An 11710-nucleotide genomic window follows, 5' to 3' on the forward strand; every position below is an offset into this window, starting at 1 on the left:
AAGCAATTATTGGTTGTACCTGAGTTCGCTTTGTCGTGAATTTTGCAGGTATTGAATAAAACACTCAAATCCCTTGATTCCCTTGAACTCGTCATCATGCCGTATCCAATGCGCATGCGCAAAAAAAAGTTCAGCTGAGTAGATAGATCTCCGTCAGTAACCTTTCGCAGGCACAGCACCGATTTTAGGATTTAAATCGGAAGCTGACAACTAGAGATGCGTAATAGAAAAGATCCACGGAAGTGATCGTGCATGGCGATGATCTGTAGACGGGCAGGAAAATAACTTTGTTGTGGGGGGAGGGGGAGAAGCACCACTCGCTCTCCAAGTTTGTTTTCCTGACGCGGAAGCTAACTGGCTAACGTGATTAGCACGGGTCGAGAAAAGTGAACGATCTGTCAACACCACAACGACGGACACCTGGGAACAAAGCTAGTTTTGATGTGATGACCTAATATTCTCGCCCGGCGTTTTGACAGAATATCGAGGCACCCATCAAAGTCTTTGAACGGTAGTATTGTGGCCCACGAGTTGTGACGCTATTTCATTGCGTTTGAGCACAAGTGATTCAGGTTACGCGCAGTGATCTGACCACCGGGCTTGCAGCTTTCGGACCCGATCCGCAGCCCGTCCTCCCCGCTGGGCTACGGTTTTTTTAGTCATGGGGCCCCTGCAGAGTTGGTAGGACGCTGGCTTGCAGAGTGCATCCTCCTCACTCACCATGGGAGGATGTGTGGGGAGATACTGGCAACGATGGGATGACACTCAAAGCAGAGCATCGTCCAGGAATGGTGGACGAGGAGGTAAGAACTTGTCAGCAGGACCCTGCACATGTTGACACACTTGTGTTGATATACATCAGTTTGTCAACTTCCCCCTTGCGTTTCCTCGTTGTTCCAAAGTCCAAAACAGCTTTCATAGGGCTTTAAATCCCTTCAAAATCATATTTATAGCCAGGAATGGAGCTGTCCTATTTTTGTGTACAAAGCAAAATATTGTCTAGACTTGAGCATTACTTCTCAAATGTTATTTAGATTAGATTAGAATTTTATTTCATCCCGTATTTGGGAAATGTCTTGGTTGCAGTAGCAAGACTGACACAAGACACAGAAGACATTGTAGACCTAGTTAAACAAAAGTTTCCTTTTATCAATAGTAAGTCATGATTTGCTGTTACAGAAAGGAAAAATAACAACATTAATAAAAAGAAATACTCTGATAGACATCCAATTCATCTCAACTGGGGGGGATTGGCTGTGAATGCTAATTTAGTGCTCGATTTCCGATCCAACATGCGTTCCCGCGGATATCCTAGTCAAAATATATCGGACGTCTAGCGCCGTCAATGGCACTCAAACAGTTGAACAGGTGTAAGGATTTTTTTAAAGTAATAATTTGTGCATAAAAAGGTGAAAATAAACAGACGTTCAGTATGAATTTGACATTTATATGCTAGTGTGAATAGCACACCGAAAAAGCGACATGCTAGCTTATTTCTTTTCAGGAAAACACCCTTACCGACACAAATTTGCTCATTATTAAAATATGCTGTCACGCACACCCTAAAATGGGTTTGTTTTATTAAAGAGAGGAACTGTGATACAAAGAATGTTCCCAATGGGAATACCTATGATGTATGACGTCATTATTTTTGGGAAGGCTTAATGTTTCTATTCCCTTTCCGGGATTTAATGTTCTTCAAAAGATAAACATTGGAGTACTCCCAATTTTTCTTCCTCATTTGTAAGTACAGGAGCACTTAACAAAAGTAAATATTACATCAGCAACCAGACTTTAATATAATTACAAGTGAAATGTGTATAGTGATAGAAGGATGAAAGAAATGTAAGATAAATCAATCTATCAATCAATAAATAGGTATGAACTTATGTTAAGTGCCAGAAAATATCTAAAATAATAATACAGCGGACTCTGACTTCCGAACTCCAAACCAGTAGGTGGCGATAATGCTCCAATTTAGCAAATGTGTCAAGTTGAAAACTTGAGTTTAATTCGAAGGACGTTTTTATTCTTAGAATCAGGGTTTTAATTTGTTAAAATGAATGAAGCCCTTAATTTTTTGTATGATTCTAATCTTTTGAAAATGTTTCCGCATTGGTCGGTGAAAAATAGCCAGTTTATGAGGCACAAGTGTGTTAAGGGCTGGACAGTAAACTTGCTTTTTTTATCTTTAGTTACAGAAGGTGGAAGTGCTATGATGATAAGATAAGTTCCATTAAAAGGAAAGTAGTCCATATCCTCTTAGCTAATCCTTTTTTCAAGTCTGCCCATGTTTCTACACTTTTCTCAGAAAAAAACAATGACACTAAAAATAAGGAGCCATCAAAATTCCACCATTTATTAGCATTTAACACACTTAAATGTCATTTAATTCAAAACGTGCTTTTTTGTATTTTTTTTGCTGTATACCTTTCGATTACTTGAATTTATATACGAAATCGCATAATGTGGGCTTTATTGATGTAATTTTATTGAGTTTTGGGCATTTTCTCTTTGTTCTGCAAAGTTTTTTTTGACTCTAGGAACGTATATAAGAAGAATTGACTGCTTGCGAGGAAAGAATCGTACACCCTGACACCATGTCCTCATCCTCAAGCCGGCGGATTGTTAAATAATTAGTTTGAAAGAAAGGCGACCGCTTGGATTGGCTCTTGCTCTTGTGATACTCTTTTTCATTTTCCATTGCCCCCTCCATTTTGGAGACTGGGAACCTGCTAATTAAAAAGATAGGCATGTTTGCACATTTTTTTTGAAATAAGCTCATTTCATTGCAAGGAAGGAACGAAAATGATTAGGCTGCTTCGTTAGATGAATGCGTAACGTTAATATTTAACGGCAGGGAAACACAAGTCAAGTTTCAGAATTAACGGCGACGCAATTCATGCATATTGAAAACTCGGAATGTTGTCCAAGGATTGGATTTGTAGTAAAATTTTCTATGGACCTTAACTTTGGGTGGAGCGTTGCATTTTTTTCAGTGTTTTTTTTCCTGTTAGTCAGTGCGAATGGCGGAGCTTGTTCGCTAATACGAGAGGAGTATATGCTACTTGTCGTTGGCAAGTGGTCGTGCGTTATCCTATGGTGAGGACATTTGTGTGCTTCATTTTGGGAATATTTTGAAGGGAAGACAAAAGCAAACAACCCTCGATAGGTTGTATCTGAAAGTCAGGGTGGAGGCGGGGCCAATAGAGCCAAGAAAGGTATCAAAATTTCAAATAAAATTAGAATTAAGTTTAGTGTAAGGTTAGATTCATCTTATTTTTGAGTGTGTCTGCATCATAATCCCAGTTCATTTAAATGTGTTTATGTTATGTTACGAGCTCGTTTCTATTTCTTTTTGTCGACAGCTCGTAACCAGCCGCTAAAGAAAGACCGACCCAAATGGAAAAGCGACTACCCGATGACGGAAGGGCAGCTCCGCAGCAAGCGCGACGAATTCTGGGACACGGCGCCGGCTTTCGACGGCCGCAAGGAGATCTGGGACGCCCTGAAAGCCGCCGCCGTGGCTCTGGAGTGCAACGACCACGAGCTGGCCCAAGCCATCGTGGACGGCGCCAGCATCACGCTGCCGCACGGTGTGTGTTTTGCGCCCCCAAAAAAGGCTTGAATTGGCTTCTCAAACGGTTTTTTTGGCAGGCGCTCTGACGGAGTGTTACGATGAGCTGGGGAATCGCTATCAGCTGCCGGTCTACTGCCTGGCTCCGCCCGTCAACCTCATTTCGGAGTGCAGCGACGACGATCCGAGTGACAGCCCTCAACTTTCGGGCGTGGCCAAAAAGGAATTTCAGCTGAAGGTACGGAAGCAAAAACAGGGCTTTTACCGTATTACCGTATTTTCTCGCATATAAGCCGTATTTGTAACAAAAAAAAATATGACTGAATCAAGGGTACGGCTTATATGCGCACAAATTAGACTTGACATCCACAAAACTGCAAGACGAAAATGCCATAACGCAAGACTTTCCCTTCAAAGTAACACATTTGCACTCCCTATTAAATCCATGAATATGGAGGTGAAAATTGCAAATTAGGGGGTTGTCTTATACCAGCGAAATTGTAAAATTCACTGATTTTTAAGGCAATTTTAGGGGTGCGGTTTATACGTGGAGACGGCTAATATCCCGTCTACCATCGTTTTTTCTTTTTTTTGCTACATTCCTTCACTTTTGACAGCTGACACTCCTTGATAACTTCTTAAGATATGGCTTAGGTTCGGAATTATTTTCATTTTACAGCAATCAAAGACAAACAACCTGTCACTTTGTGACCACCATCTTTGTTAGCTTCGTCGTCACTTATTATTTCCATGGCATTTTCCTTAAAGACGAAGACAATCCCTCGTCCGATTTGTCCAATAGTTGAACAGCTACGGAACACTAACGAGAAGAATATAAGAATTAGAACAGGTTGAACATAATAGAACACGTTCATCTTTAAAACCAGATGAATCCAGACCTGAATGGCAACTTTTGATGGGAGTGACAGCCAATGGCGTCCAAGTTGTGATTGCATTATTGCCTAAAAATGAACCGAGCAGCAACGGGCTATCCGGAAAAGAATCAAAACAATAGCTATAGTACCAGTATGACAACTAGAAAACGATTGTTTACGATCCACAGAAGGAAAAGTAGCCATAAAATAAAAAAATAAATACATAAAAAAAACGTAAAAGGCATTATCCTCCAAGAAATGACACACTCTCCGTATTCCGATCACGGCGCTACGGACACTCCCCTCCGCCGCTCCTAACCAACCACCGTGACAAGCAACCCCGTCCTCCCCTACCCCGGCAGGTGCGGCTATCCACTGGAAAGGACCTGCGCTTGAGCGCCAGCATGACGGACACAATCGGCCAGCTGAAGAAGCAACTCCACGTCCAGGAGGACATCGAGCCCGCCCACCAGCGCTGGTTCTTCTCGGGAAAGCTCCTGACGGACAAGACGCGTCTCCAGGACACCAAAATCCAGAAGGACTTTGTCATCCAGGTCATCCTCAACCCTCAGGCTCTCGTGAAAATGTCGCCCGCCACGTCCGAGGCCACGCCCCCCGAGTCGGAATAGGCCCGGACGGCGGGCCGCATGAACCGGAAACCGCCATCCAAACCAGCACTCGCCAGGGGCAAAAAAAAAAAAAACAATCTTGCAAACTTTCTTATATCGTGGAAATGAAGTTAAGAGCTTTTTTTTTGTTGTTGCACATTTTAGAGAATTTTGGTGCCTTCTACAAGAAAATAATCAAGGGTTGACATCCACGTGTAGAGTTAAATGACTCTGCTAGCCCTTTTAAAAAGTGAGATCAAGCTTTGAACAAGTCCGTGTGTGTGTGTGTGTGTGTACAGAAATATATTACAGTTACTTTATTGAATATTCTCGACAGGAATTGCAATATAGCTTATTCAGGAAATTAGGAATTCCTATCCAAATAGGATGCAATGTCTGCTAGCTATGCTAACGGGCCTTTTTCTCTCTTTTATTGAACTTGTTATAAGTCCAATGACCCTTTGTCATTGTGCCATCATTTTACAACACAATTGTTTACCGCTAGGAATCTTTAAATCTTTGATTCACATTCAATTTCACCACTTTCACGAACTCTTGGCATCATTTAGATCAGAAAAAGTTCCTTATTATGATTATTTCCTCTTCCCTCATCCATCTCCATCCCCCAAAATATCAAAATAGCCCAATGCTAATACCTCTATTTAGCGGCTATAAGTCTTAAATTCGAATTCTATTCATTTTCAGACTTGATTTTTCTCAATAAAACGGGGATCTTCACATTAAGGAATTTAATAACAGATATCTGCATGGATGAAGTTCATTTTTTTCCCTCATTAACATTGCAAACAACCACTTCAAGCATCCAACCCGCACAATTCCCGCTTAAATGGGGCTCGTTCTTCAAAAACACCCACGTTTTTTTTTTTAAGAGGAGCACACCAGCAAAGACGAATGCTTTGTTGCACAAAACGTTCTTTTTGCCAGCTGGGATGGAGGAAAAAAAATACGTCTGACCGCCAACGAATAAATTTATCGCTATTAAATAGCCGTGTGGTGAATGTTCCAATCTGGAAAAACTCCTTAGCAACGGCGCAATCATCCTCAGACTTTTTTGACAATCCCTTTTGAAACGGACCGACATCATTGTTTTGCAATGCTTTGTTTTTGAATTCTCGCTCACATCTGCTATGATTTAAATGAGGTCAGTGGCGGAAACGCTTTTGAACCGCACCTCGCCGTTCTCGTTGGACGGACTTCCTTTCCCGTTCCCCTTTTCGCAGTTCTGCCGTTGGATGGCTTTCTCGGTCGTAACGTGCAAATGTGAATAAGCGTTTATACTCCGTACGTGCAATACACGATAGACGTCGTCTGGGATAACCGCCGATCTGATAAAAGCGTTGCTTTGATATCGGAACGGGTGCGGCGACGACCTTTCTGCGTATGAGTCGACTATTTGTTGACCTTTGACACTTTGTGTTCCAAGTTGTTGCTCGGAGCTCTTTTTTTTCCCGGGAAATAAAAATTAAGATCTATTGAAAATGATTGATGTCAGCGTTTCTTCTAGAGATTTTCAGAGGATTGGAATTGGGTAATTAAAAGTTTTTTTTTCAAAGTATTAACTCAGTAGAAACTCAATGTCCAACCCAGTTTGTCTGGAGGGGCTGGCAGGGATCAGCCAATTGAAATGGATTTTATGTTTATATGGCGGTGAAAGACAAAATAATACTGAGCTATAAGGCAAAAAAACATTTAATTTCCTATATACTCTAAATTTTATATTTCCGTTTTGAAGCAAACTGCAGAACAAAGTGAAAATGCCCATATAAGTCAAGAAAATCACAACCATGAGAGCTCAATGGACAAATTGCATTGCACATTTTTATGTTTTATTATTAGAATCAAAACATTTAAACGAAATACAATATTACATAAAATACATCCTATTACAGTCCGATTTATACAAACATTGCAGAGCAAACAGAGCATTTAGAAAGAAAAGCACACCCAGGAAAGCTCAATTCAATACCTTGGACTCATTTTCATCATTTTCTGAACTGCTTTATCCTCATAGGGTCGTGGGGGGGGGGGGGGGGGGGGGGTGCTGGAGCCAGCTGACTTTGGTCCATCAAATTATAAGTCCTCATACCATAGAAACATCTGGCAAACACCTCAAAACCCTGAAGGAACAGACTTTGTGAAAATGTCATATTTGCGCCATTCTCAAAACTTTTGGCCATGACTTTATTTCTATCAACGTCTTTGGTAATAAATTACTTATATGGTTTTACAGTTGGATAACTTTGGGCAAAAAAAGACTCCAGTTTGTCCAGACTGCAGCTGCTCAGAAATGGAGAATGCCGTATTAAAATGCGATTGCTATAATTAACCACAAGAGGGGGCTAACTCGAAACAAATATTACCTCTAGGCATTGGCACCCGCAAAACGAAGGCCACGTTGAAATCCAAGAAGTATCTTTTAAAAGCAAAGCAACACGCACTTCCTCTACCTCTCTGCAAACCCAGTGAGTCAGAAGAGGGTCTGTGGAGGATTGTGGTCCCAGTAAAAAGCCCCTATTGAAAGTGGAATTTTACTGGGAGCTTCACGTTTGTGGTCACTCTGCGAGGCTCGGCCCATTCAGCACTCTTTCCAAAGCTCCAGCCCAAGGGCGATCTTGGCCTTTACCACTGTAGCCAATTCTATTCATGAGGTTTGGAGAAGGGTCATATTGTCCACAGAGAACAGACTTTGTCTTTTCATTTATTTTTCCTCACCCTCTGTGTTTAGGTGAAAGCATAGGCAGAAAACCACCCTGAAATATCCCTTTTTTGGCGGTACTTGAACGCACCTCCCATGTGTCCTGGTTCTATTCCTAAAATTAGCTACGACCAATCCTTCTTTTTTTGACTACGTATTGAGCAAAGTGTTTGGGGGCCGAAAAGTTCTGACAAAATTGTACTATTCCCCCCGTTCGGGTTCTAACAAGATGACCATTTTAAACTTCCCATTGTGCGCAAGTGTTATAAAATGCAGGCCGTCAAGTTTTCTTGATATTTATAAGGGTAAGTTTACAGCAAATTTACGCTGTCTGTGCTAGCTAGCAATGATTAGCTGATTAGCTTCGCAGCAAACATTTAGTTTCGTTCAAGTTTTGTAGATATTTTAATTAGTAATGTGTTGTTTCTTCTATTTCTAGCCTGGGCGCAATATAGCTTTCAAATACTCTGGCCACAAATGCATTTTTCCGTACATTTGGCTGCCATCGCCGTCGAAAAATGGTAAGTTTTACAGCACATTTACGTTGTGCTAGCTAGCAATGATTAGGGTTGAGCAAAAGCTGAAGTTCAAGTCCTGTAGATATTTGAATAATATATTGGTTGTTTTACAAGTCTATCACTGTCGCCATGAAACACTATGGTCAGAAAATGTAGTATATATATATATTTAAAGTGTTAACTCTTTGGGGTCCATTTTGACTAGGCCATTCGAAATGTAATTGATGTGTTCAATGTCAATAGCATTGAAATGTAATTGATGTCTCTTTATGTTAATAGCATTGAAAGCTTAAAAGGCTACAGACAACAAAATAATATCCAAGACACTAAGAATGTCTATGTTATAACGTGTGCTCACTGTGGTTAATAATAGACTGTTATGCAAAGTCTTGTACCAGAATAGCAGAAGACAGTGAGTAGACTCCATGGAAGGTATCAAATCCTCTTAAAAGCCGTAGTGTTTGTAACGTCTAGTTATGGCGGCTTAATCCACCGTCTCCTGCTTTCAATGCCCTTTTATCCACTTACCTAATGCTCAACTAATGCTAGGCTGTGTTTGTCACCTCAGCTTTTACCGAAGCCACCGCAGTCACTCTATAGCCCACTTGGACCACGTCCAACGGAAGGTGGCGAATGGGCCGAGTCGTCGGGTCAACATCTTAAAATAATAATCAGGAATTATCCATTAATTAATTTCTGAACCGCTTTATCTTCACTAGGGTCGCGGGGGGTGCTGGAGCCTATCCCAGCTGAGTTCGGGCCATAGGCGAGGGACATCCAGAATTGGTTGCCAGTCAATCCAAGACAACCAATCATACCACGGGGCAATTTAGAGTGTCCAATCAGCCTATCATGCATGTTTTAGGAATGTGGAAGGATATCGAGGTACCCGGAGAAAACCCACACAGGCCCGGGGAGAGCATGCAAACTCCACACAGGTGAACCGACCTAGATTTGAACCCAGGACCCCAGAGCTGCGAGGCCGATGTGCTAACCACTCAAGGCTCCGGGCCGGCCAATCGGGGATTAATTTAGAATAAAAAAAAATGGAATATTTTCAAATGAAATGAATTTGGACAGTGAACAAATACATTCATAGTTATTTTAATGTAACTGTTTCTCGCATGCTTTTCCGTCTCGTTTGCGCTTCGGGATATTTTTTATGTCAGCCTAATAAACCCGTAAATTAACCTCAATAGCGCCACGGATTTAATAGCGTGGCCGATTGGAGAGCCATCAGCCAGGCTGCATTAGCTGCTTTTATTTTCTTCTCAGATGCTCCTGTCAGAAAAGAGGCACTTATTGAAAAATACACGCATCTTCACAAAAGCGGCCTACATAAGACTTTGCCCAAACCGCATGACAGGGCCCGCAGTGGAAAATGACAATTTGTGTCGGTCTCTTGCGCTATCGTGTTCCACAGTTGAAAATTGCTTGGCTAATCTTCACTGCGATAGAATGGAAACTCACATTCATCACATTTTTGGGGTAAAAGCAACATAGTGACGTCTTAGTCGGACCGCTAAAATGGAAAGATGCGTCGATCGCTTCCAAATCTTAAGCTGGTGTGTAAAACATTTAAATCCCAATGTTTCTTTTTTTCAGGAAATGGAAAGACAATCCAGGTACAAGACGATTCTTGTCACGGTTCAACTCAGTTGCAATACCACGAATTGTCACTAGACTTGCACTTTATGTTGACGTAAAATTCCATAAAGCCATCAATTCTCGGCCTAAGCGTACTGATGACCCACCAGGGTAGAAAATATCATTATATTTTGACACTTGGTGCACACTTAAAAATATGTTTTAATCTTACCTTACCCTAAATTTAAACATTAAACATTCAATTCATTTAAACAAACACCGAGGCAAAGATGTTAATGTATTCCCCCCGCCATGCAGCTCCTTCCTAATGATGTCATTCAGATGATTAGAAGGGGCTCTCTGTTGGAGATTTGAGGGAAAGGAAAGGGTGACGTTGCGGCTATGAACAAGAATCTGCACAGCACACGTTGACCCCCGGGCTCGTGTGGTTTTTTTTGGCAAGGAAGCAGAGGAAGGAAGGAAGATGTGTATTTTGTGTAGTGGAGATGGGATGGACGACGGATATCACGTTTACGAACTGCGAACAAATTACGATTACAGTAATCCCTTGATTATCGGATCTTCACTTATCGGTGGTTCACTGCTTTGCGATTTTCTGCATTAACCGCAATATTCGAGGTATTACTGTAAATATTTTGTTCTTAAGTGTACTTGAAGTTGTAAATGAATATGGATAAAGAAAGTGAAAAAAAACAATCATAATTGCCTGCTAACTTCCCTTTTTTTTGCAGCTCTACAAAGTCGTTCAGAGACAGCGAATGTTTTGACATTTATTTGAGTCGCCACGGTGACCCGGAAAACCCTGGAAACAATGACGCATCATACCAACGTCTCTGCAAGTTATTTTTGCATCAGGTCAGTGAGTCTACGTCTCGGGGTAACGTGAGATGTAGATGAAACATTAGTACATTATCCGGTTTCCTAATGTCTGGGTCACTAAGATTGAAAGGCTAGGAATGTGAACCAAAGAAGGAAAACCAAACAGCCGTAAACATGTCATTAACAACAATTAGAAACAACAAAAATGTCTTTTAAACATCCCCCAACCCACTTTCCTCAGCATGTGGAGGGGAAAAACACAGAAGCTTGACTTGCCCGTTGCCAGTAGGGAATACAGTCATACCTCTACTTACGAATGCCTCTAGGTACGAAAGTTTCAGGTCACACATGTTAATTTTTTTTATATGCAAATGAGTGATTCGAAAACGATCCAAGTGACGAAATCCCCCAAAAAGTAAATGCATTACCTTATCTGTTATTTTATTTTGAATTCCCCTTAAGCAATTAAAAACTGTACAAATGTATTGTGGCGCACACACACACATAGAGCACACGTAAAAGTCTAAAATGTACTACAAAATGGACAGCTTTCGATCCTGGTAGAACGATGTCTTGCCGCCATCTGGCGGACAAACATGGGTATTACATCTATAATGGCTGCGGGGGGCATTAATAAATCATTACCTTATAATTTTCTCTCATTTTTGTGTGTTTCCTCACATCTTTCATACAAAATTGGGACACTGACCAATTTTAAAGGGTTTTTAGTTGGTAGTTGTGTGAGGACCATGGAACGAATTAGAGAATTTACATATAAAGTACACCTCTACTTACGAAATTTTCAAGTTACGAAAAAAAGTCTTGGAACCAATTAATTTCATAAGTAGAGGTAGAACTGTAAAAAATAAGTAAACTTCTTTTAGGCCATGCTAACTTTAGTTGCAACATAACAGAATCAGTGAAAACATCTAAGACTGCTTGTCCTATTCTGATAAGCATGTTTACTCTGACCACATCCATTCATCCAC

The 11710-nt window shown here is 41.1% G+C and overlaps 1 protein-coding gene and 1 long non-coding RNA gene across 2 annotated transcripts in view; both read left to right on the forward strand.

The window, feature by feature from the left end:
• Positions 1-96: 96 nt before the first annotated feature.
• ubtd1b (ubiquitin domain containing 1b) lies at positions 97-5820 on the forward strand. The gene is made up of 4 exons (XM_077625917.1): positions 97-803; positions 3369-3596; positions 3658-3815; positions 4815-5820. Exons 1-4 carry the CDS (start codon positions 722-724, stop codon positions 5079-5081), a joined length of 735 nt encoding a protein of 244 aa, XP_077482043.1. The 5' UTR covers positions 97-721; the 3' UTR covers positions 5082-5820.
• Positions 5821-7930: 2110 nt separating this feature from the next.
• Positions 7931-11710, forward strand: part of LOC144092581 (uncharacterized) — a 50915-nt gene continuing 47135 nt past the window's right edge. Inside the window, exons 1-3 of the long non-coding RNA XR_013306086.1 lie at positions 7931-8081; positions 8216-8297; positions 10634-10757. This is a non-coding gene — a long non-coding RNA (uncharacterized LOC144092581). The remainder of the gene's footprint in view (positions 8082-8215; positions 8298-10633; positions 10758-11710) is intronic.

Source organism: Stigmatopora argus, chromosome 18, assembly GCF_051989625.1.
Source record: "Stigmatopora argus isolate UIUO_Sarg chromosome 18, RoL_Sarg_1.0, whole genome shotgun sequence".
NCBI classification, from domain to species: Eukaryota; Metazoa; Chordata; class Actinopteri; order Syngnathiformes; family Syngnathidae; genus Stigmatopora; species Stigmatopora argus.

Bases quoted from the DNA above. Each gene is read 5' to 3' on its own strand.
- ubtd1b (XM_077625917.1), top strand. From the start codon at position 722: ATGGGAGGATGTGTGGGGAGATACTGGCAACGATGGGATGACACTCAA. The intron at 804-3,368 runs GTAAGAACTTGT...TTTTGTCGACAG, and splicing joins CAGGAATGGTGGACGAGGAG to CTCGTAACCAGCCGCTAAAG. The intron at 3,597-3,657 runs GTGTGTGTTTTG...TTTTTTTGGCAG, and splicing joins CAGCATCACGCTGCCGCACG to GCGCTCTGACGGAGTGTTAC.